Here is a 22,858-nt window from a genome sequence, read left to right as displayed (position 1 = left end):
TTTATCAAAGGATAAAAAATCATCTGGGGGTGCTTAGGAAAGAGGAGGGACATACAGAATTAAACGGGCATTACTGATTTAAATTTGCTTACTTATATGCTTCCTCTAAATTGTTTGTGATTGAAATTATCATGTCATGTTCTTCAAGAAGAAAGTGCCAGAATTTTACTTGCCTAGAATTTTGTACCTAATGTCACAGCTTTGCAAAACAAATTAGCCCCATTACTCAAAACGTATTTTTCTAGTCAAATTTTTACCACAACCCCAGTTTCCAGTTATGCAATATATGAAAGTTTCACAAACATTGCTTGCTCCTTGATGCATTGTCTGCTAGCTCTTCTGTTTCAAGAATATTCTAAAATTTCTCATTTGTGCATATTAAATTGAGAACCTGTTTAGATTTTTGAAACCATCTTTTCAAAGAGACAATTTCAGGGTCCCAACAATGTAACATTTGATTTTGAATTGGGATAATTTTGTAATAAAATTACAGTGCTTCGGTTAACAATTAATTATTTTATCCATGCATTTTCTGTTGTATATCAAGAATTTAATTTTCATTTTGCGAGTTTTTGCCAGTTTCTGCCGCAAATGTGGCAGAAAGTGGTTTTTGCCATGCCGGTTTTAACCGGTTTCTACCGGTGGTTTTAACCGCCTTGGCAGAAACTTGCCAACCCTGTTTGATACAGGCAACGGTATAAATAGAATTATTTGTAAAGCAAATGGACAATTCCATGGTGCTGGACCTAGAATTTGCACAACATTTATCAATAAAAGTTCAGATTTTCTAGATAAACAGAGCCATTTTTTTTTTTTGCTCAATACTTATGCATGTAGAAACAATTAAAAAACCTACGAAATTTCTAGAAAAAAGTTCTAACTTGAAATATGAAAAACGTCATGGTGTTGAACATACATTCAAGAGATTCTTCACATGTCACGTCAAAAATAAGGGTTTGGCACAAAAAATTCAACACTGGTGTAAAATCATAGTTAATCAAAGCATCTTGGTTTTATTCGAATTTGAATACATTTCTTGTACTTTATCAGATAGAACTTCAATTATTTCCGTAACAATGGTTGACGCTAAATAGTTTAAACACTACCTTTACTGCCATTTAATCGTACATGCTGAGCTGAAAATAGACCATGGAACTTAATTCTCATTCCGTAATGAGTCAAAAGTCTTATGATCATCAAAACGCAAGTCCGTGTAGAGAAATGAACTTGGTAGCATAAAACTAGTCCGTAAAACCTTCTTTCAGATTTCTAAAAGTTTACTTGATTATTGTCAATAAAATTAGGTGTTATAGAGCATTGTGAAAAGGAATGCAGTTTTCCAGTAGAAATTTGAATTTTCACGGAAAGTTTTTCTCATGATACATTCTCACTTTTTCCCAGATTTTTTTTTAGAGTTCCTGCCACAACCACAATGTAGAATCATGAAAATAAAACTCCTGGAATCTTCATCATATATTGATCCAGTGTTTTCAAAGTCAAATATCGATCCAGAATTTACTCCAGTTTCAAATGTTAGTTCAGAATTCTCAATGTTCGACGCAATTTAGAATGTCACTGTTCGATTATGATTTCGAGTTTTGAAAACACAATGTCGATCCAAAATTTTCAGTTTCACATCGTTTCAGCAATTTCTTCAATGTTAGATATCTACCCAGAATTTTATTCAGCATTTAATATTTCTTCAAAAAATTTTTGCCTTATTTCATTACTTTTATTTTGGAAGACAAAGTTCATCACTGCAAAGGAAAGCTTTCTCATTGAGTTGCTCCAATAACGCTTTTCTCTTTCGCTTTTTGAAATTTTAGAGTGGATTAGACATAGTTAAAAAAATTCACTGATGAGAATGATAAAATATCATTTAAGAAATGAAGGCAACAATAAAATTTTAAGGAAAGTATCTCCGATATTCGGACAAAAGCATTTACCATGTGCAGCGGCGAGGAAGAGCAACAAAACACAAAATGTGCAGACAAAGTTGAAGTTTCTTTTTCGCCGGTTTTTAAAAAAATACAAATGCGTTTAAAGTGAACTCAAATAGCTCCATTTTTTGAGGACTCTCTCTACGTTCAAAATTCGTTTTAGCATTCTAAAACAGTTTGTGGAGCTTCAGGTAATCAGGCTCAGTGTTTAATTGCTCACTTAGGAAAATGAATCATTTTTCAGATTTGTTTCAAAATCGGTTGAACATCAAAGAGCCATCTTCCGCCCAATATTGGCTTTCCAGAGTTTGACCAATTTTTTGCCAATATTGTCTCACAGTCTAAATACAATAATGGTTGCGCATTGTTAAGCCAATATTGGGACAAGATTGTATGTCAATCTAAGTACAATATTGCTAATGCAATGGGAAGCCAATATTGGCTTAACATTGCAAAAATCGTGCCAATATTGGCCAAGACATTGCCAACGTGAACAATCTCACGCCAATATTGAGCCAAGATAAAATGCTACTTGGGGAATGATTCTAAAATTGCTTGTATTATTGCTCTTAGATATGAAAGAATTGAAACTGATATGGTATGCAATACTATAATAAAGAATTATATTTTAGAAAAAATCACGGAAAAAGGATTCCGAAATTCTCGGAAACGCTTTTGAAAATTGTTTGGAGAATTCCGAAATACTCGGAAACGTTTTCGAAACTTTCATGAACCACAGCTGCACAGAATACTCAGAAACATTTCTGGAAATTACGGAAAGAGGATTCCGAAATACTCAGAAACGTTTCTGAAAATTACGGAAAGAGGATTCCGAAATACTCAGACACGTTTCTGGACATTACAGAAAGAGGATTCCGAAATACTCAGACACGTTTCCGGACATTACAGAAAGAGAATTCCGAAATACTCAGAAACGTTTTCGAAAATTTCATGAACCGCAGCTGCACGATATACTCAGAAACGTTTCCGAATTTTTTTTACAGTGTACTATATTGTGGTGAGTAGTTAATCATATACTTATTTCCGAGAGTTACTTACGGCTTTAGCAGATATCCGGGCCCAAACAAGGCAAAAAAAGTTAAAATAGTAGCAGTTTCAATTGACCTTTGCCCTTAAAGCCATGAATGAGTCACCAAAATACTTATACAAGAATGCACATAGTATCAAGTAGTATCCTAATTTAAAAGTATTGGCTTGGTTCACTCATTGCTTTTGAAGCAAAGCAATCATTTATTTAGGTTTTTTTTATGACCTTAAACTTTGACCCCTACTCAAGGACAAACAAATCAGTTTTTTTAAAAAAGTAACTTCACTTTTTCTTATCATAGTACCACTAACACATCCTGAAATTTTTACAAAAATTGAAGACATCAGCTATCAAAAGTGTCCAGCTTTAAAAAAAATGACTCTTAAGTAATCTGAGTGACGCTAAACCCCACTTAGTAAAGCTTACAGCACTCACAAAAAATAAAGTACTTACTACATCATAATGATGGAAATTCAGCAGGGTCCTTCTCCAACTCACTCTTACCCAAAGAACGGGAAAATGCAGTAAATACACACAATAGCACAGTCGACTCAAAGGGACAAACAGTTGCCATGAGAGAAATCTGCTTAAAATACCTGAAAAATGAAAGGAATTTTTAAGCTTCAACGTCATTTATTCAGTAGAAAATTAAACTGAATGTGATCAACAATCTGTGCCAAAATATGCTTCTTTGACACATAGTTTCAAAAGATTGATAAAAAAAATAATGCATATTTATAGATGTAAAATGTTGTTTTCTATTAAATCTGGGACCTTACAGTTGTCCTATCTGCCCCAGTCTCTCAGAAATGTATCACTCAGTTTCGTGGATTGTTCAATCGTAAGACAGTTTTTGTCATTTACGACGTTTCTTTTCTCACTGGGCCAGATACCCTTGCTCAAATTTCATTAAATTTTCGTCTATTTACCTGGAAAAGTTTACCCGGAGCTTTTTTCATGCAGCCATCTCGACAAAAACAAGGAAAAGTTTCGTGATATATGAGCTTGAGTCTCTGAAAGTAGTCTGATCTAGTGGATCGAGACCATCAATCATTCCTTAGTCAACATTTCGAAAAGGTTATCAGCTGGTCATCCCAAGGAGGACAGACCTGATTCTCTCTGGGGCCGAAAAATGCCTCACACGCCGAAAATTCAAAAGGCTTCTTATCAGAAATAGTATTAGGAAGGCTATTGATCTTCTCAGTGGTCTTTACAAAGGAGCACCTTGCTAAAATGGGTCAATGGGTGTTAGTAATGATCCAATTGACAGAGGTTGCCTCTTTTACTAGGAAATCATTACTCACATCGTCTGTGATTGTGAAGGGTTTTTTGACTATAGGTTTGAACACCTTGGTCGTCATTTGCGTGAACCAAGATTCATGACTTTCCTATTAGGTGTTTTGTTTGCTGAATTTTGATTCAGCTACTAGTCTGTTTTAAGACTTCTTTTTGGAACTAGTAAAATAGACCTCTGGTCGCAGTGTTTTGTTCAGTCTTTCTTTCATTTTATTTCATTTCCTTAGTTAGGCCGCCTCTGGCAAATTCATTCTATTATACCTCCAAGCTGTGATTCTAAGACTCGAATTATTATTAAAGGTATTTAAACAAACCAATTTACAAAAAAGATGCTCATTTAAAAAAAAAGCTTTTGCCTTCTTCTAAACATGTCAGTTTGTTTTTAATCTGTTTCGGGGAATATTATGTTCGTAAGTATCAATCAATATGGAGAACTAGAATGATTAGGTCTTATCCAAAACAAAATAGAGTGAAATAAAAGTTTACCTCCATGCCCCGTCACACAAACAAAAAGGACCCATGCCACTCCAGCAGCCCAAGCAGTTCTGTGCAACATGGCGTAGATGACACCTTCTGCTGTGTGAGCTGAAGTACCTCTACTCCAAGAATAGGTGGCACAAAGGACGCTGAGGCAACTCGCTATGGACAGCATCCACCCAACTCCTTGGGTTAGCTGTGTGGTATAAAACATAAGTTTAGCATAACAAGGCGATTTTCATTTTCAGAGACTTTTGGTTTACAGGAGCATTTTGGGACAATTTCAAAAGCCGCCAAGTTTTTCCTCGCCAGTGTGAATCTTTCATAACTGAACCTCTGAATTGTCTGGCTATGTTATTTGATTTTGATGTTTATTGCCAAAACGTCAAGAGCAAATCTACAGGTTTGGAAGCCCGCCACAATGAATTTTTTAAGGGACCCTATATCTCTTATTAATCAATGTAAATCATTTGTCATGTGCATTTTTGAATCCTCTCGTGGTCCTGGGGACGGGACCCCTTGCAATGGCAACATGGTAAATCCACCACTGTAAAATGTTTGATATAGTTTTGACTAGGGATGCACCGATAAATCGACCACTCTGCCGATTACAAATACAAATACAAATGTGACGACCAGCAACAGACTCTTGGCCCAGCTAGGATGGTTCTAGTCAATTTATTAGTTCCCTAGTGAAGATCAATGGCCCTCTTAAAGCTATCCATCCAAGCTGCTCATTACCACCTCTTACGATAAGCTGTTCCAAGTGCCCACAACCCTACTAAAATAGTAGTTTTTCCTTATTTCCAGGTTCGCCTGAGATTTGAATAGCTTAAAACAATGACCCCTCGTTCTGCTTTCGGTGCAAAAATTTAATCCATTAACATCATTCATTTTGATAAATTCAAACAACTGAATCATGTCCCTCTGATCCACCTTTGCTCCAGGCTATACATATTAAGCCTATTAAGTCTGGCATCATAATCTATATCTGAAAGTCTTCTTACTCGTCTAGTTACCCTTCTTTGAACCCTTTCCAATACACAAATATCTTTCCTCAGATAAGGCGACCAGAACTGGGCAGCATACTCCAAATGGGGTCGAACTGAACTCCTATATAAAGGCAGAAGAACCTTCTTAGATTTGTTTGAAATAGATCTATTGATAAACCCAAGCATTCTGTTGGCTTTGTTACCTGCAATGCTGCACTGCTGACTCAACTTGAAGTCCTGATTCATTAAGATACCCAGATAAATAACATTTTCTGCCTGACTAATGATTGAACCCTTTAAACGATAACTCGTGCGCTTATTTCCATGACCTAAGTGTATCACTTGACATTTCCCTACATTAACTGCCATACCCCACCTATCCGCCCACTTAGTAATATAATCTAAATCCTCTTGAAGCTGTTTTACCCGTTCTTCATTTTCTGCAATACCCATAACTTTTACATCATCAGCAAAACAATTCATGCTTCCAGAAATATTCTCATTTATGTCATTCATAAAAATAATAAACAAGAGAGGACTAAAACTGAACTCTGAGGAACCCTTTTTAAAATATCCCTCCATTTAGAAAGATTTCCCCTCACAACTACTCTTTGTTTCCTTCCAGTCAGCCAATTTCTAACCCAAAGTAAAGTTTTTCCTCCTATTCCTATATCAGCTAATAAAATCCTCCTATTTTCCAGTCCCCCTATTATCCAGTAAAGTTTTTCCTCCTATTTCTATACCAGCTAAGTTTTTTACGCATACCTTCAACTATGAAATGATGAATACATTTATGAACAACAAATAAACGTAATTTGCTGCAAACATTATTTTAGAACAGCAGTATGAAAGTGTACAGAGTAAAAAAAAAACAGTTTAGAAAGTGCGTAAAACTGAATGAAATAGAAAACAGACCCTCGTTTTACGCGGGGGTTATGTTCCACGAAAATGCCGCGTAAATTGAGAACCTAATACTAGTGCTAAAATAGGGGTTTGGTTCCGTAGATAACAAAATACTTAATTCTAGTGATGACTAATTGTATATTAAGTTGAATGTGTTCTTATATCGACTTTTATGCACAACATGCGTAAAGAAAACATAAATTTATTTCGTGTTCTGTTTATGAAGAGGAGCTGGCTATGATAGTCTTTTGGCAGTCATTAAGAATTTTTATCTGTAATTCTTTGCAGAGAATTAACACATCCATGATCACTTGCGTCATTTCCATGATAAAATCTTCTTTCAGTAACAAATCAGAAAGATCATTTGTATTGTCTAGGAATGGCTCAAAATTTTTAATGTGAACGTTTTTTTTTTTTTTTTTTTTTTTTTTGTGCGTCACCGACGTCGGTATTCTCGTTGGTTTTGGCCTCCTTTGTCACTCCTAAAAGCTCTTCTTCCAGCGAGTTCTGAACTGTGTTATTAACTTTACTTCTGGCTATGGAACCAATTGCATAAAATGCCTCCAGTCGCCTAAGCTCGATTATTAGCCCGCCAAAATGCAGTTGATTACGCTTAATCAGCAATCTTTAGGAGTTCGGATTTTGAAAAGAGGAGAAAGTTGTATCTGTTTGCAATGCCGCATCCGCGTAAAACCGAAACTCATCTGCGTAAAATAAAATAAGGGTGTCAAATATTTAACCGCGTAAAATAAACCCGCGTAAAACGAGGGTCTACTGTATTAAAGAGTAATTCCCACAGCTGAAATTCACATTACACTACAAAGAATAATTAAATTACAGGACATTTAAATTGGATGCGAAAATTATTTATCCCTCCCTTGTATCCCCCCCCCTCCTCTCTCCTACACTTTTCATGTCAATTGCCTTGCAGCTACTTTTTATTTTTATGTTATTAATGTTATTTCTATTTACCTTTTGAAGGACAGAAATAAACAAATGTGTATATGATCCCATCGGAACCTTCCCTTAACTCCCTCCCCCCAGCTCTTGTGTTTTATTTCTGAAAGAAAATCAGGATAATTTCCTAAAGTTTCTTTGCGATGATACCCTAACCCCAACTTTTGGTGACACAACTTAATTACTTTTTCAGTTATTTTGTTCCTCGTAACTATACATTTGATTATATCATGCAACTTACTATTTAAATTATTAATTTTTGATTCAACTATAAAGAAATAAATGTTATTTGATGTGTTAAAAATAAATTTATACGTACTTACTTCGTTTATTTTTTTACGAGTTGATGGTTAAAAAAATATTTTTTTAATTTAATTTTTTTTTTTTTTTGAATAAATATGCACTTGTATGCTATGTTGCATCATGTTTCATGAGTCACTACTTTTCCACCTTAGAATAGTGCTTTTAGATTACCTACTTTTTTATTGGTAGCATTAAAAATAATCATTATGATCATTACTCGGCCAGAGCCGATTTTCAACAATAAAATGGAAATTATTTTAGTGCAGTATCCCCAAGAGTTACGTTTTCATACTTGTGCAACTTTTGTTTCACAAATTAGATTTTGATCAAACTTTTCATTTCATGAAAATTTATCTGCCGTCCTTGCATTACAGTATTTAAATCATCAAGTTGAACTATTTGCTTTGTTCTGACACTCCCAATGGATGATTTTCCCGCTGTAAATATGTTTCTTGGTGAGTATTATTTCCCTCTCAATACATGTTAAACAATTTACAAACATCACGTGTGCTCTGTTATCTATACTAACAAGATTCCTCCGTCGAAAAAATGCACCGTTCAAACCAAAACCACGTGACCTGTGACGTTTCGCTCAGTTGACGAAAGCTACGTAGCCACAACGTATGAAATTTAAAGTTTCTTAGATTTCTCCGCGAGACCCCTCATCAGATCCAGACAAAATTAACATGGAACCAACTGGAAAGTACACCCTTCGAAACAAAAAAAGGAATTTTTCAAATAAATCCAGTATTCTTGGAGCAATACGAAAACATAACCTCCTTTTTTGAAGTCGGTTAAAAAGCCTTTAAGGATAGCCCGAAATGCATGTCAAATTACAACCTTTAGAGGCACGGATTAATGTCGTCTATCTGCATTACTTGAATTCAAAAACTAATTTTCTCGAAGCGAATCTCAGTTATAATTCGATTAGATAAATTTTGAGGCATTAGCATTCTGTGACTGTAATTGGTGTGCAATGTTCAATGCTAAGAGTATGCTAGATACCTTATCCTCTGCAGCCTTAAAGACACGTAAAGGTTTTGGCGGTTCTCATGAACTTTTCATCGTGAACTTTTTTTTCTTTCAAGCGTTTCCAACCCTCACCATTCAGTTCAAAGCGAACCTTCGACTCTTTTGTTATTGAACGTTCGGGACAATTTTATTGTTTGTTTTACGTTTATAAGAATTAAACGGTACGAAACATAAACTGGTAGCGAAGACAAACGATTGGTTTAAAAAATTAGCATAAATACATACATGCATAATTTATAGCCAATGTCACTTAGTAAGAATGTACCTTTCATGTAGTAAAAGAATTTTTCAAATAGTTGCAACTGTTCCGGAGATTACCTCGAACATATAAACACGCAAAAATCCGCTCTCTCTCTCTTTATAATATTAGTATAGTTGAGATAATACAAAGCTGAAGAGTTTGTTCGTTTGATTGAACGCGCTAATCTCAGGAACTACTGGTTCGAGTTGAAAAATTCTTTTTGTATTGAATAGTCCATTTATTGAGGAAGGCCATAAGCTATTTTTTTTCAATCAGATTGACTAAAATATTATTAATTGCAAATTAAATGTTTAATTAATTGTTTACTTCTATAAATTCCTAACAGATGGCGGGGTAACTTTAGTCCTATGACTTCCTAATAGATGGCAGGGTAAATAAACTCATCGAGAGGATGCTAGCCGACTGTTTCAGTAGCTACGAGGAACCATGCCGCGCGGCTCAGACGCTGCGCTACTGTGGAACTGTTGCGGTCAGCAAACAGATTTTTTCCCCCGATATTCGGGTACATAATTTGATTTTGTAGGATTTTTTTATTAGATTTTCTTTTCCTTAATTCTTCAACGTTTGTGTTTGTTCTTATAGCTGATGATAGTTACTTATTTAAGTAAATAGATTGATTTGTCGTATTATTCAATTGTGATTGTTCTTTATAACGTTTCTATTTAGTATTGTCTATTTTGCAAAACATTTTTAATTGCAGGAAAAATAACCGCTTCACTCGCTAAAGGGCAGAGTTACGGTAGCTTGGTTGCTTGGCGCGTTAAGCGATGAACTATACACTTGAAGGATTATTTTGAGTTTTAAAGTTAACTTAACTTCAACTTTTTATGTGTTTTGTCGAGTAGTTTTAAATTTCAAAGAGACTTTAATAAGTTTTTTTTAAAAGGTGTGTGCGCATTTTAGTTGAAGAAAAATGATGCTTTCACATCAGAAGGGGGGGGGGAGACATGGATTTTTTTGTTCAACGAACTTCTTTTAAATTCTCAGCACGGGCATCGCCATGCGGGTACTGCTAGTGTAGTATATGGTTACTGGAATTGGACAGCATTTCCAAAATGAGATGAGGAAAAGTTTCAGTGAGGGATAAAAGTTTGAATTTTTCTTTTTCTTTATTTTTTTAACGTATTCTAGGATTTTATTTAATTATTTATTACTTTTCTACTATGCGTTTGTGGTCCGAAACTTTTGGAATGACAACACTTTCTAAAACTGAAAAATTATTTTAAAAAAACTTTTAAAATGTTTCTTTGCGAGATTTCAATTTGACTAATTTTAACTAAAGAACTCAGTTTAATTTTAACACCCCTAGATTGCTATGGTCCAAAAGATTTATGAGGCATTTAAAAATAAAAAAATTTCTGTACTACTACTATATCGACAGTCTTCAAGTGTACCAAGTTCATTCTTGTCTAAAGCATTAAGTAATTGAATTTGTGTCAGCAGTCTTCGACGCAGGTCAAAAATAAAAAAATGTTTTGCAAAATAAGAACTGCCATTAGATTACTCATAAAATCTAAATCAGCACCGAGGAATGCTTAAAAATAAGATGCTAATACTAATGCACGCATATGCTACCTGGTTTCTGTTTTAGAAAATATGGTACTAATATTTATTAGATGAAATTTACGTTCTTTTTTTATCACTAAAAGTTTTAATTTTTTTCTCCTCCACTAAAACATAGTCTACAAATTTTTTCAAGAAAGTGCCATGTACGTCGCAATCATAGCTGCCGGGCAATACGACTTTAAAACAGAAAAAAAAAACTTTACAACTAATTTTCTCTGAAAGTTGTAAATAAAAAAAATCTAACGTTTTTTCTATATGAGTAAAGAAAATTCGTATCTTACCTTGGAAAGAGACCACTTCCGGTTTTTCCACAGAATGTAACCCAGTGTCAACCCGACACAGTACGCTCCCAGGTGGGGATACGGTCTGAAGTAGACTAAATTTGCTGTTCTTTTGGTTAGCCTAAAAGTACATAACATGTACATATTATTTTGAACACATAGCTATGTGTAATTTATTTTTTTTTTTTTTTCCCGGAGCTTGAATTTCATGAAGTGACTAGAGTCCCTCAAAATTTACTTCTTTAGTCTCTTATTTCACTAAAGAAGAATTTTTAATGCTATCCTTAGATAGCTAAACTTAAATCAGTGTTACTTGTTTCTAATGACTGAACACATAGACTAGGCATTACAAACGAGCTTTTTTTTACTTCCTTTTACAAAAAAGGAAGTATTGTATTCGCGAAAAAAATTTCACTAAGAAATCGGCCTTAATTTCCATTTTGCTCACCCCCGAATGAATGTTGAGTTTTTTTTTTTTCAACCCGACCACACGTGGATATATGCCTAGAAACGTACAGATACCGGGGATATCAATTTTGACGACCCCCGAGTTTATTACAACGAGTTTTCTCGTGACGTCTGTATGTACGTATGTATGTGCGTATGTGTGTATGTATGTCGCATAACTCAAGAACGGAATGTCCTAGAAAGTTGAAATTTGGTAGGTAGACTCCTAGTGCGGTTTAGTTGTGCACCTTCCTTTTTGGTTGCATTCGGATGCTCCAAAGGGGGTCTTTTGCCCCTTTTTGAAGGGAAATCATTGTCAATTTCGATGTAAACTCAAGTGGTGTTATAATTTGGCGAACACTTGGCGATATATCGCCAGTCTTTTGGTCGCCAACTTAGCGACAAACTTGGCGATTTTTTTTTTTGCTATTTTTTTTTTAAATCAGGTTTTAATTTAGCCACTGTTGGCGATATTTAGAGAGCAAACTATTGAATCACATTAAAACTGCCAATAATGGGAAAATGACATTACATTGGAGTAAAAGGAAGTCACGTGATGTCATCTCGTTTTTTTTTTACTTTCTAGATTTATTTTAAACTAATTTGCGTAACTTAATTAAGGCAGAACCTGATTTACCATTGGGTTTATTAGGTTCGGTCTATAGGGGCCCCCTCAAAATTACCATATGAAATACATAACAAAATGTTATTTCAATTTGATCAGTACGCCTTTTCAAATTAAGAGAAAGTTATAAGTTATGCAGCAGTGGTTAACTTTTATAAATCCATTTATATTGCTGTCTGGCATTTTGGACAGCACTATTGACAACACAGATTTGCGGTTGTAACACACTCTGCAGCGCTTACATTGTATTATTCAAGCTGGCAGATGTGTCTGGCGTAATGTAATAAAAGTCGTGAATCTGATCTTGAATTGAAGTTTTGTATATACTTCAACAAAAAAAATTAAAAAGTGGTTAAAATTGGTATTCACACTTTTAAAAGATTTTGAAATGTAATGCTTTTCAGAAATAGCCAATCAGACAACGTTAATCTATAAGACATATTATTTAGTTATTTGAGGTTGGGGTTAAAAAAGATTATTACGTGTTAAATTTGAAGATTAGAAGGATGGGAAAATAAATAGAGAATTTCCGTGTACTCTTTAACTTCTTTTATGTTTGCATGCATTCAATACATATTCTACTGATGAATGCTTTTATTTATAGTTATAACAAGTAATAATAATACTATTTTTAATAAACTATTTTACTATATAGTCAACCCTCGATAACTCGAAGACTCAATAGACCGACCAAAATCTGAGTAATCGGTAGTTCGAGTTATCCAAAGTTCCTTTCCAAAACTCATCTGAAGAATAATTTTTGCTTTCTTTTTCAGGAATAGTACATAATAGGCTATAATAGTTAATAATACGTAGTACTAATAAAATTAATTCTTAGTACTACGCAAAAATATCTTTAGAGAATACATTTTATTAATTAAGTGCACTTCGAAAAGGAAGTTATTTTTGACTGATTACTTGTCCATCGTATCTTAAAATGTCATTACGTTTGTATGTGGTAATCCCAATTTCGTTTTCGCTTGATTTCAGTTCGTACGTCTTTTTGTCCTGAAAGCAGATTATTTGAGTCATCCAGAAAATAAAGGCTAATTTTTTTCAATTTTGCCAATATTTTATGTTTCTCAAGGATTAGACAGCAATAAAATTTTATGCCGTCAGCCACGGTCAAAGTTGCCCAATCGGTAACTTCTCACTTAATCTTAAAACACTGTGTGCATTAAGGGGCCCTATTGTAAATAAATTATCTCATTCTCACAAGCTGATAAGCAAATCAATGTATTAAAGGGAAATAACTCTTTTTCCCCTTATTTCGCTGCATTTTTATGCATAAAACGAAAATGGAACTTTTGTAAAAACTTCAACTTAAAAAGGGTACATTCGAGATGTAGAGACTCCTTAGCATTGAAAACACTAAATTATTTCAGGACAGAATAAAAACTTCGAGATAAAGGAATTTTCGAATTATAAGCCTTTGAGTTATCGAGAGTCGACAGTATTATATACAGAGCGTTTACCTGCTTTACTTAAAAATATGCGCATCGGTAAATTACATTTTATTTGTTTGAAAACAATTGTCTCAGATGCACAGAACTATTTCTGCGGGAGAAAAATAGTCTTGCGACGAAAATAGAAAGTTTGTGAAAGGGTTATATAGTAACGATTGAAGGAGAAAAGTTTAACTTGCATCCACTGTATTTCTTTTACTTTTAGTGTCTTAGATTTTTGTTTCAGGATTGAGAAAAACCTAAAAAAGAAAAAAAAAAAAAAACCTTTGGGAACATTTAAAATTTGGCTTGAACAAATCCATTCGAAATTTTTCAACTCGTAAGTTGAAGTAAAATCTTCATGAATTGGGAACTATTCTTCCCCTGGCAGAGAAAAGGAGCTGTTTCATTTCCTTTAAACTTTCTGAAAGCATTTTAAAATTCTTTTGCGCAGAATTCGGATCATAGACAAATTGTAACTTTAGTGCTAAAAATGTCGTTTTTTTTTTGTTCTTGTATTCTTATATTCGTCATTAAAAGAATAACGGTGCAAGACTGAGTAAGTAAGAAACTGAAAAAGACTGACAAGTAAGAAACCTTTGTTACTTTTCAACTCCTTAAGCTGATGTTATTTACTATTAAAGTCATTGTTAATAAGATTTTACCTACGACCCTTATAGATACTTACTCTACGTCTGGCGAAAAGAAGATCACAGTTGGAGGGAGATCGTTGGCGATGGTGAGCAATCCTACCACCATAGAGCAGACTGCAGTCAGCAGGAACATAAGAGCAAAACCGACAGCAGGCCACCTAAGACAAAAACTGAAATAAAATAACAACCAAACTGACAGCCTTTTCCCGGATTCTGTCGGTAAACGAGTTCTTTTGAATGGACATCATTTTCGAAACAGCAGACGGCTGCATATAGCCTTTTCTCCTGGGGCCGAAAAGCCCTTCATTTCATTAATTTACACGAAAAACCCTTTCTTATCACATTAAATATACGTGATTTAAATGTGAATGAGATGATAACCCCCGATTGCACGAATATGCTATTGAATTTCGGACTTTGGCATGTCTTATCGCATCTCCAATGAAGTTAAATTATGTTGCAAATCAACTCAGCATGCAATGAATGGCCAGACAGGTCATGATAATATTGCTTTGTGTAGTCTTTTCGAAGAAATGTTTTGTGCTTAAATCTTATATTAAGACTATAAGACTTATTCAAATGAAACCAGGTCAGTGCGTCTAACTTCACATTAGACGTTAGACGATGCCACGTAACTGCATGTATGGAGACACTATCTATTGGTAGAGAGACTGACACATGCACAACGTTTCATGTTCAACCACCATCAATACCCAGCGTTACCAAGCCACTTTACAGAGCCTTAGACGAGCCATTAAGTCAAAACGGCCAGGCATGTTGTCCAAAGGCGTCCACTTACGGCCACCGCGGTGAAAACAATATCCCAGTAGTTTCGGTGGGAAACGCAGGAGCTGGAACATCCACCGTGCACCCTTTCACCGTGCAGACCTATTACTGTGTGACTTTCATGTTTTGGGATTTCTAAAGTAAGTTATTCGCAGACGACACACCGGATATCGTGGATATCACAATGGACGACGAAGTGTGTGACACACAGTCCTGGATGCGATAGCAACCTACTAGCTTCTTCAAAGATGGAATTGACCGCCTAGTGTCGGAATGGGATAAATATGCCAACAGCTTTGGCGACTATTTTTGAGTTAATAAAATCGCTGCCGTTACTTTTCGCTAGTGACCTGGTTTCATTTGAATGCCCCTTATAAATAGTTCTGATGTTCAGATTATAGCAAGCCAAGACGAATCCTCCTAGCTAACGAGATATTTACAATACAAAACGATTTTATAAACTTAAGAACATGTTGCAAATTTCGCAGTATGTTATATTTGAGGACATTCCACTCCACCCATCTCGTTCTTGTTGTAAGATATTCATGCGGCATCGTAGCATAAATATTCGAGCTAGGCAAGTTACTTTTGAAAGAATGATATTATTTTTAGTCTATGTAATTCTATGATAGTATAAAAAATGTACATGTTAACTCCGTTAAGAGACCATGATAAGTCAATTGGTTAAGGCATCTGAAACGGGATTGGAGGACCTCGAGTTCGATGCGCAAGACCATGAAAACCCACCGAGTGTATGCGGTATACGATATGTGCTTGTCGGATCCGGTGCGCTCAAAAGTCCTGAGAGTTCAACATTGAGGAACCACCATGAGTACAGGAAAGTGCAGAAAATTTCCTTCCCCTTAAGCTCGGAGATAAATTGTAGAAGTGGAGATGACTGGCAGCGACATCTCTGGCTGGGGGGGGGGGGTTAAACCAGTTGTCGTCATTCTGTAAGAAGTCCAGCCTCTCGAGGCAATGGCACCGTCTTTCCATGAATTCTATCCATGGAAACGGCAACATTGTGAAGGATCTGGACAAGATCTGTTAGTGCTTCTGAAATGTACAGGATGATTAGCTGCAGAAATTATGAAAAATCGAAGCGGCTAATCATTGAGATTTAACAATTAACTATTTCCACTTAATGGTTTAATGCGTTCAAATGTTTCACTGCGATCAGGGTTCAGTGTATCATTTTTAGGCTCTAAAGAGATATGAAGAATTTATTTACCACATTCATACTACATAAGTACGATATTAATCACCAGATGATTGTATCATCAGGCGGTGAATGCTTACACAAATATAATATGATAAGCATATCACAGCCAATTGATAAGCTGAATTTGTGTTTTTTCGAAAGTTCTATTATTTTATTATTTAGTTATTATTGTTAAATTTATCAAGCGACTGCAATTATTCAATTTTGCATTCATCCGAGAAACGACAACGCGACAACTGTAATCCATCCTCATCAACTAAAAAAGTCCTTAACCAACAAGTGGGATTTCAGATCAAAAGCTGTTTTTTATTTATTTATTTATTTTTTATTATTATTATTTTATTTTATTTTTTTTTAAATTTAAGATCTTTACTGTTTGAAAGTTTGTGGCTATCTTCCTTTTTTTTCGGATAAGTGTAATACTGGTTTCACACCGACTGTGACAGCCACAAAATACGTTGCTGTCATCTCTCTTGGTATGACTTTAGGACCAATGGGGATAGCTTTGCTATTCCATTTCACGTTATAGTGCGCGTTTTGGATCATAGGATATCTTTGCAAGTTTTTGTTGGAACTACGGTTAACGTCAGCCTTTGCATTTAAGACTAGAGCTATTTTTGAATTTCACTGACTGTATTTCATTCAGATGTTTAAAAAAAAATGTTAGCATGAGTCGGTGAAACTCTTATTGCTTACTTCTCTAGCTGTAAGATGATAGCTCGTTTGCATCGTGCTTCGCTAATTTCGCGACAGCAACAAAATCTCTCTTGCCATCGCGCACAACATGCTTAGGTTTAAATATTTTAAAAAATCCCGATTTTACTTGCTTGCCAAATGTATTAGACAATGATAAGCTTTGAAAATTATGATTGGTTCTGCATACAGAATAAATAGACCACCAATTTTTGGTGTGAAAAAATAGGGTCATTCTCACAGAAATTATCATTTTCATGTCTCTGTAATATTTTATGAGTCATACATATTTTTAGGGATTTAACTACTTTTCAGGGTAGATAGAGATCATTAAAAATCATTACAAGATCATTAAAAATAAAATTTCTATATTTTATTTTAAATGTCTTTAATGAAAGTCTAAAGTACTCTCACTCGACCCCACTGTTCGTAAAAAAAAAAGAAAACATTATTTCTAAGTGAGCAAACTATAAGTTCCACATTTTTGTGGGTTTTATTTCCCTTAAGTGAGGGTATAATGCTGAAGGTATAACGCTATTCATTTTTTTTTTTACAAGTCCAAAATTTTTTTCATAAAGCCCTTACACATCAAAAAAGGTTTTATCTGATTCCACCCATTTTAATTATTTTGAACTTAATAAACGCAAAATGACAGTATGAGAATGACCCAATAGCATTTGGATGAAGAGACGGTAGCTGTTAGGTGTGAAAGCAGCAGCAACGGAATGAGGAAACTGTATCGTTTTCTGGTGTGAAATTAATGCCAACATAATGAGAAGCTGAAATACTACAGTGTCTGGTGTGAAAGTGATAACAACAGAATGAGTAGACAACTGCTTTTTTATGCGAAAATAATAGCATAAGGAGGAAGAGGGTTATCTGTTTTAGGTGTGAAAGCAATACCAACAGAATGAAGAGACAATCTCTTTTTGGCATAAAAGCAATTGTAACTATCTGTTGAGCAAAATAAACGGGAATAATAACCTATTGTGCATTAATAAGGGAACATAACTTACCTGTACAGTGCGATCAACGCAAAGGGGGCCAGGAAATAGAAGTGCATGTCGGCTGCTACATACCAAGTATGAAGTAAGCACTGAAATATAAAAATGTAAGTACATCAAGATGAATTTTGTATTTTTAATCTGTTTTTGGAATGATCACTAAAAGTTGCTTACCATGGAACTAAAATCGATCCATGTATTGACTGGTAAAAATACTTGCCACCAACGTTCTTCGCAATTTGCAACTTTTTGACCAACCATGTCGGCCCACAGAGGACCAGATCCAACCAAAGGAAGCATGAACATCACACCTAAAGTACCAGCCACTGGTGGAGTCAATCTATGCAAAAAATTAAAATCAGATAAAAGTGATAATATGAAGAACTTTTCGCTAATTTAGGAATTATTTATATATAGGAGAAATAAATTGGAAACATTTTCTCTACTAATAATAAAGCTGAAAGTCTCTCTGTCTGGATTTCTGTCCGGATCTCTGTGACGCGCACAGGCCTATACCATTCGGCCTATTTTCATGAAATTTAGTACAAAGTTAGTTTGTAGCATGAGGGTGTGCACCTTGAAGCGATTTTTCGAAAATTCGATTTTTTTTTTAAAATTTCAGTTTTAAGAACAGTTTCCGAAGCAAAATTATCATAAGATGGACGAGTAAATTACGAAATTATCATGACGTGGAATCGTAACATGGGAAAAGCGAATGAACATAGCCAATTGGCGAGAAATTCATCATCCATTATTTGTAAATATATAGGCTAATCAAATGACCTTTTAATTTTTTCCTCCGGGCAAAGTCGTGCTGGTACCGCTAGTTTGAAATAAAATAAGATAGGGCGAGCAAACGAGCAGGAGGCGGAGTCTCCAAGTGTCATAGGAGAATCTCAGAGCAAAGTATATAGTGTTTTTCAATCTTGGTCCTAATCCAATGTCGTCCAAAACGATGCAGTGTTCCCCACTTATCATTCTGTAAATCCACGTATGGATTTTTTACGGTCCTATCTGTAGTCTCCACTAGTGCACCGCCCATTTCACTACTTTTGCTTTGTTAACTGATGAGTCGTACCTTATACGTCATAGTGTGTTGCATTAGCTCAACGCATATTGATGGGCTCACACGCGAACCCCTCCTGATTGAGGCCGCATATAATATTGCACCTCAAAAAGTGTTTGGTTGGATTTGGCTTGCGACTGATAAGTCGGCGCCCACCTCTTGCCATCACTAATGCCGTCAGCAAATTACCTCATCTCTTTATGGAACAGATTCTACCAGATTTAATTCACCCAGTGTTCGGTCAAGGAGGTCGCTTCTTGTAACGAAAAATGTATTCGAAGATATTTGAATATGTAGTCTTTCCGAAAGCTCTGTATACTGCCCTGTGTATTCAGGGTTTTAGTCTTTCCAACTATAGATCAGATTGGTTGTCTAGCCCCTGTGCTCTTTTGAATGAAGAAGTCACCTGGAGCTCTTTAATTTTCAAGAGCACATAGACTTACTGTGTATGACACATTCTGTGAATTTAAAATGAGTCAGATTTCAAAGGTAGCGAAACAAATCCTATAGTTTGGAATTTGTCAAATACTTCATGGTCCGTCGGTGACCAACATGCATCTTTCGTACGTAGCATATAAGTAGCCAGCTCTGGTACAAGATATGACTACAACACACCTTTTCAAAATGAAGCAGGTAAATTTTTTTAAATATATAGAATGTACGCTAACTCATGTTCAAACGATAATTCATTCGAATCGTCCCTATGTCAAGAAAGACATTTTTTGAGTTTTCCAATGCTTTTCCATTAATATGAAAATAGACATCCTCGTCGAATTCACTGATCGGTCAACGCTGATGTCATCAACAATGAAATTCGCGCCTTTGGTAATGTTTGACATGCAGGGAAATGCTTTATCGTGACAAGACTGAACTGGATCCGGTAACTTAACTGTTTTAGTGTTAAAACTGTAATTTTAGGAGAATGAAGAAACGAAAAAATGGAGTTTAGGATTCATCCACTGGAGTTAGGGTTAAAATTTCAACTATCAAAATATCACCAAACAGGCAATGGCTTCGTTCAAATGTAGAAGCAATTTTCACCCGCCATACCTTGACGGGCGATTTTCTAGTTAACATATAAAGAGTACAATTCGTTGTCTCTCAACGAGTTTGATTACTATAAATGAAAATTGCATTTTTTTTTTCATTACAGGAAAATAAAGTAATTGACGGCAAAAACCAAGACAATACAATAAATTGTTTTCATAGTTTTATGTCAATTTCTTTATGTCTATACATGGCAGTTTTATTTTCATACAATGGGAAAATTATCCTTATACTAAAAGAGCAAAATGGCCAGTAATTTTTTTCATTATAATGTAAGATCTTACCTCCATATTCTATGAAGGATATGGGAGAGAATATTGATGCTTCCTCCGTTGTTATCAATTGCTTTTAGATTCGAGATAGCAACAAGTAGGCCACTGAAATTAGAATAGAAAGTTTATCTCATCACATTTGCATCTTAATTTACCGAAAAAAAAAAAATTCTTTCAAAAAGTAGCCCTTAGAACAGCTGGCAATAGCAATAATGTTTCAAGCTATGTTGTTGAATTGAAATCTCAAAGACAGTAGAACAAATTCATTTCTTCTATCAAAGTAAGGGAAAATATGCAATGTAACACAGAGATGGAAACATAACTCTAATGAAGAAGGAACAGTGGCGTAGTTAGAAATTCCTCAAGGGGGGGGGGGGTATCCTGCTGAAAATCAGCCAACTCACATACAAGGAAACGTTAGTTGAAGCAGAGATAATTTGATTTTAATTTTACTTCCAAATTATTACATACGTCAAATTGCGTTACGGATAGATCACGAAAAAAAGTATTCGAAGTGGAAGGAAGTAACTTTAATTTTAATCACTGCAGCTTAATTTTGAGCTACAAGGGAGGAGTCCTGACCTGGGGATCGTATCCCCTATAGGCTACTGAGAAGGAACAACAATACTTTATTGCTCATGAAGTGCAGCAACGAAGTACTGAAGATAATAAACTGAGGGAAAATATTAAGACAACTGTAAGCTTCTAAATGTAGCATCAATCAGAAATCAATTGAAATACTACTCAGCCGTGTTAAGTAAAGGGCAATAACTGCAATTTTATTTTATTTACTTATTTTATTATTATTGTTTTTTGAGCAATCACGATTGCTTATTGTTCTCATTTGACGGTCCTTGGCGTTCCGGTTCCTTTTTCAGCTTGGACCAGCGGCCTCTGTAGCATCATCGCCCTCTACAGGCGTGATTGTCCCCCGGTAGCCGCTTTTCCTGGTCAGTGGCGTCCATGTCCTACATACACGCACGCTCACACACACGCATTGTTACGCACATACACACTCCCACACACAAGCCGTTACACACATACACACACGCCTAAGTGCATACACACAGATCTACGCACACACACAAGCCTACACATGCACGCACGTGCGCCTGCACACACATACCCAAATATACACACGTAACCCCCAGAAGGAAGGGCAGGCTTGGGGGGGACAGGAGTCGTTTCTAGTAGCAATAAGTCCAATGAATAGGGTCCTGTCGTGATTGCGAAAAACATAATTTGAATTCAAAATTTCAGAATTCAAATTAATTTTTAATTTTTTAATCTTAAGCTCAAAAGAAGGATAGTACGCAAAATATTTTCTTTTCTTTTTTTTTCTTTTTTGTCATCAATTGTACGTTAGCTTTATTGTACAAGCTTGCTTATTTGGTTTCCTCTGAAAAAAAGGCGCGAAAGAAACGTATAATTCCAACATTTTCCTATTGTTAGTATTGAAACCAGCACACTACATTTCTTCAAATATCTCGAAAACTCATTTCTGCAGATACTGCCGTTTACCTGCCCACGGCAGTATTGATTAAAACGGTTGCAGGATACCATTAAAATGATTGCAAACATTCAGAGTAACCTTAATTCACATTTTCTCTATTTTAACTTCCCTATTTGTATATTAATAGTTATTTCATTTATTGTCATGAAAGCGAAGAGAAACTCCTAAACCATTGCAAATGTATCCAAAACTAAGAAACAGTAATTTTAAAAACCAATTATAGAAATTGATTATGAAATGTTATGGTTCAAAGCTATCCCACCACTTAGGAACTTAGGATAACTATAATCCATGTAAAAATGTGGTGTAAGATAAATTATTTTAATAAAAAGAGTTCAATTCTTTAAACTCGAAAAGTAAAATTTCTTAATGTTTAAAAATTCCTCATTCTTCTCAGAACTTCACAAGATTTTTGAAAATTGTTATATTGCATATAATACATTCCATATTCGGATGTAGGAGGAAAGATTTCGACAATGTAATGTTTGAAAATTCCTGATTTTTCTCAAAACTTCACAAGATTTCTATAATTTATTCCATTGCATAGAATATTCTAAATTCCAATGTTAGAGGAAAGATTTCAACTATTTCAAATGAGCATTCGAGAGTTAATCTTCCGAACAGTATCCTCAGAGTTAATGGAACCGTCAAGTTAGTTGTGTGGTTGCCAACTTATTCTCTAAAATGAAATGCCAAAAACTGATATTATAAGATTGCCAGCATAGTGCAGCATTGGGCTTCCTGCAATTTCGTTTGAAGTCAAGTACAGTTAACTCTCTATAACTCGAAGTCCCAAGGGACCTGCTAAACCCTTCGAGTTACGGGAAGTTCCCACAAACCTTTCAAGCTTTTGGTACCTAATAAAAACTTAGAGATATAGAAATATTCGAGTTATAGGGCTTCGAGTTATCGAGAAAAAATGTGAAGCGCATAGTAAGAAAATTTGTGTAACCTTACTCCATAAAATTGGTGGCAGCTTAGGTGCCTCCATTGCTCTGGAGTAATTTAACTGATATAACTGGCTTAAA

At 35.1% G+C, this 22,858-nt stretch overlaps 1 protein-coding gene across 1 annotated transcript in view; it reads right to left on the bottom strand.

The window, feature by feature from the left end:
* LOC129220634 (O-acyltransferase like protein-like) overlaps positions 1–22,858 on the bottom strand; it is a 93,942-nt gene that overhangs the window by 20,415 nt on the left and 50,669 nt on the right. The window contains exons 8-14 of the mRNA XM_054855064.1: positions 20,330–20,422; positions 18,107–18,272; positions 17,945–18,024; positions 14,263–14,385; positions 11,058–11,178; positions 4,771–4,957; positions 3,442–3,584 (exon numbers count right to left, since the gene is read on the bottom strand). Of these exons, the coding sequence (XP_054711039.1) occupies positions 3,442–3,584; positions 4,771–4,957; positions 11,058–11,178; positions 14,263–14,385; positions 17,945–18,024; positions 18,107–18,272; positions 20,330–20,422 (913 nt within the window). The remainder of the gene's footprint in view (positions 1–3,441; positions 3,585–4,770; positions 4,958–11,057; positions 11,179–14,262; positions 14,386–17,944; positions 18,025–18,106; positions 18,273–20,329; positions 20,423–22,858) is intronic.

The sequence above is a fragment of the Uloborus diversus genome, chromosome 4 (genome assembly GCF_026930045.1).
Source record: "Uloborus diversus isolate 005 chromosome 4, Udiv.v.3.1, whole genome shotgun sequence".
NCBI classification, from domain to species: Eukaryota; Metazoa; Arthropoda; class Arachnida; order Araneae; family Uloboridae; genus Uloborus; species Uloborus diversus.
This window is presented reverse-complemented; position numbering and strand designations above follow the sequence as displayed.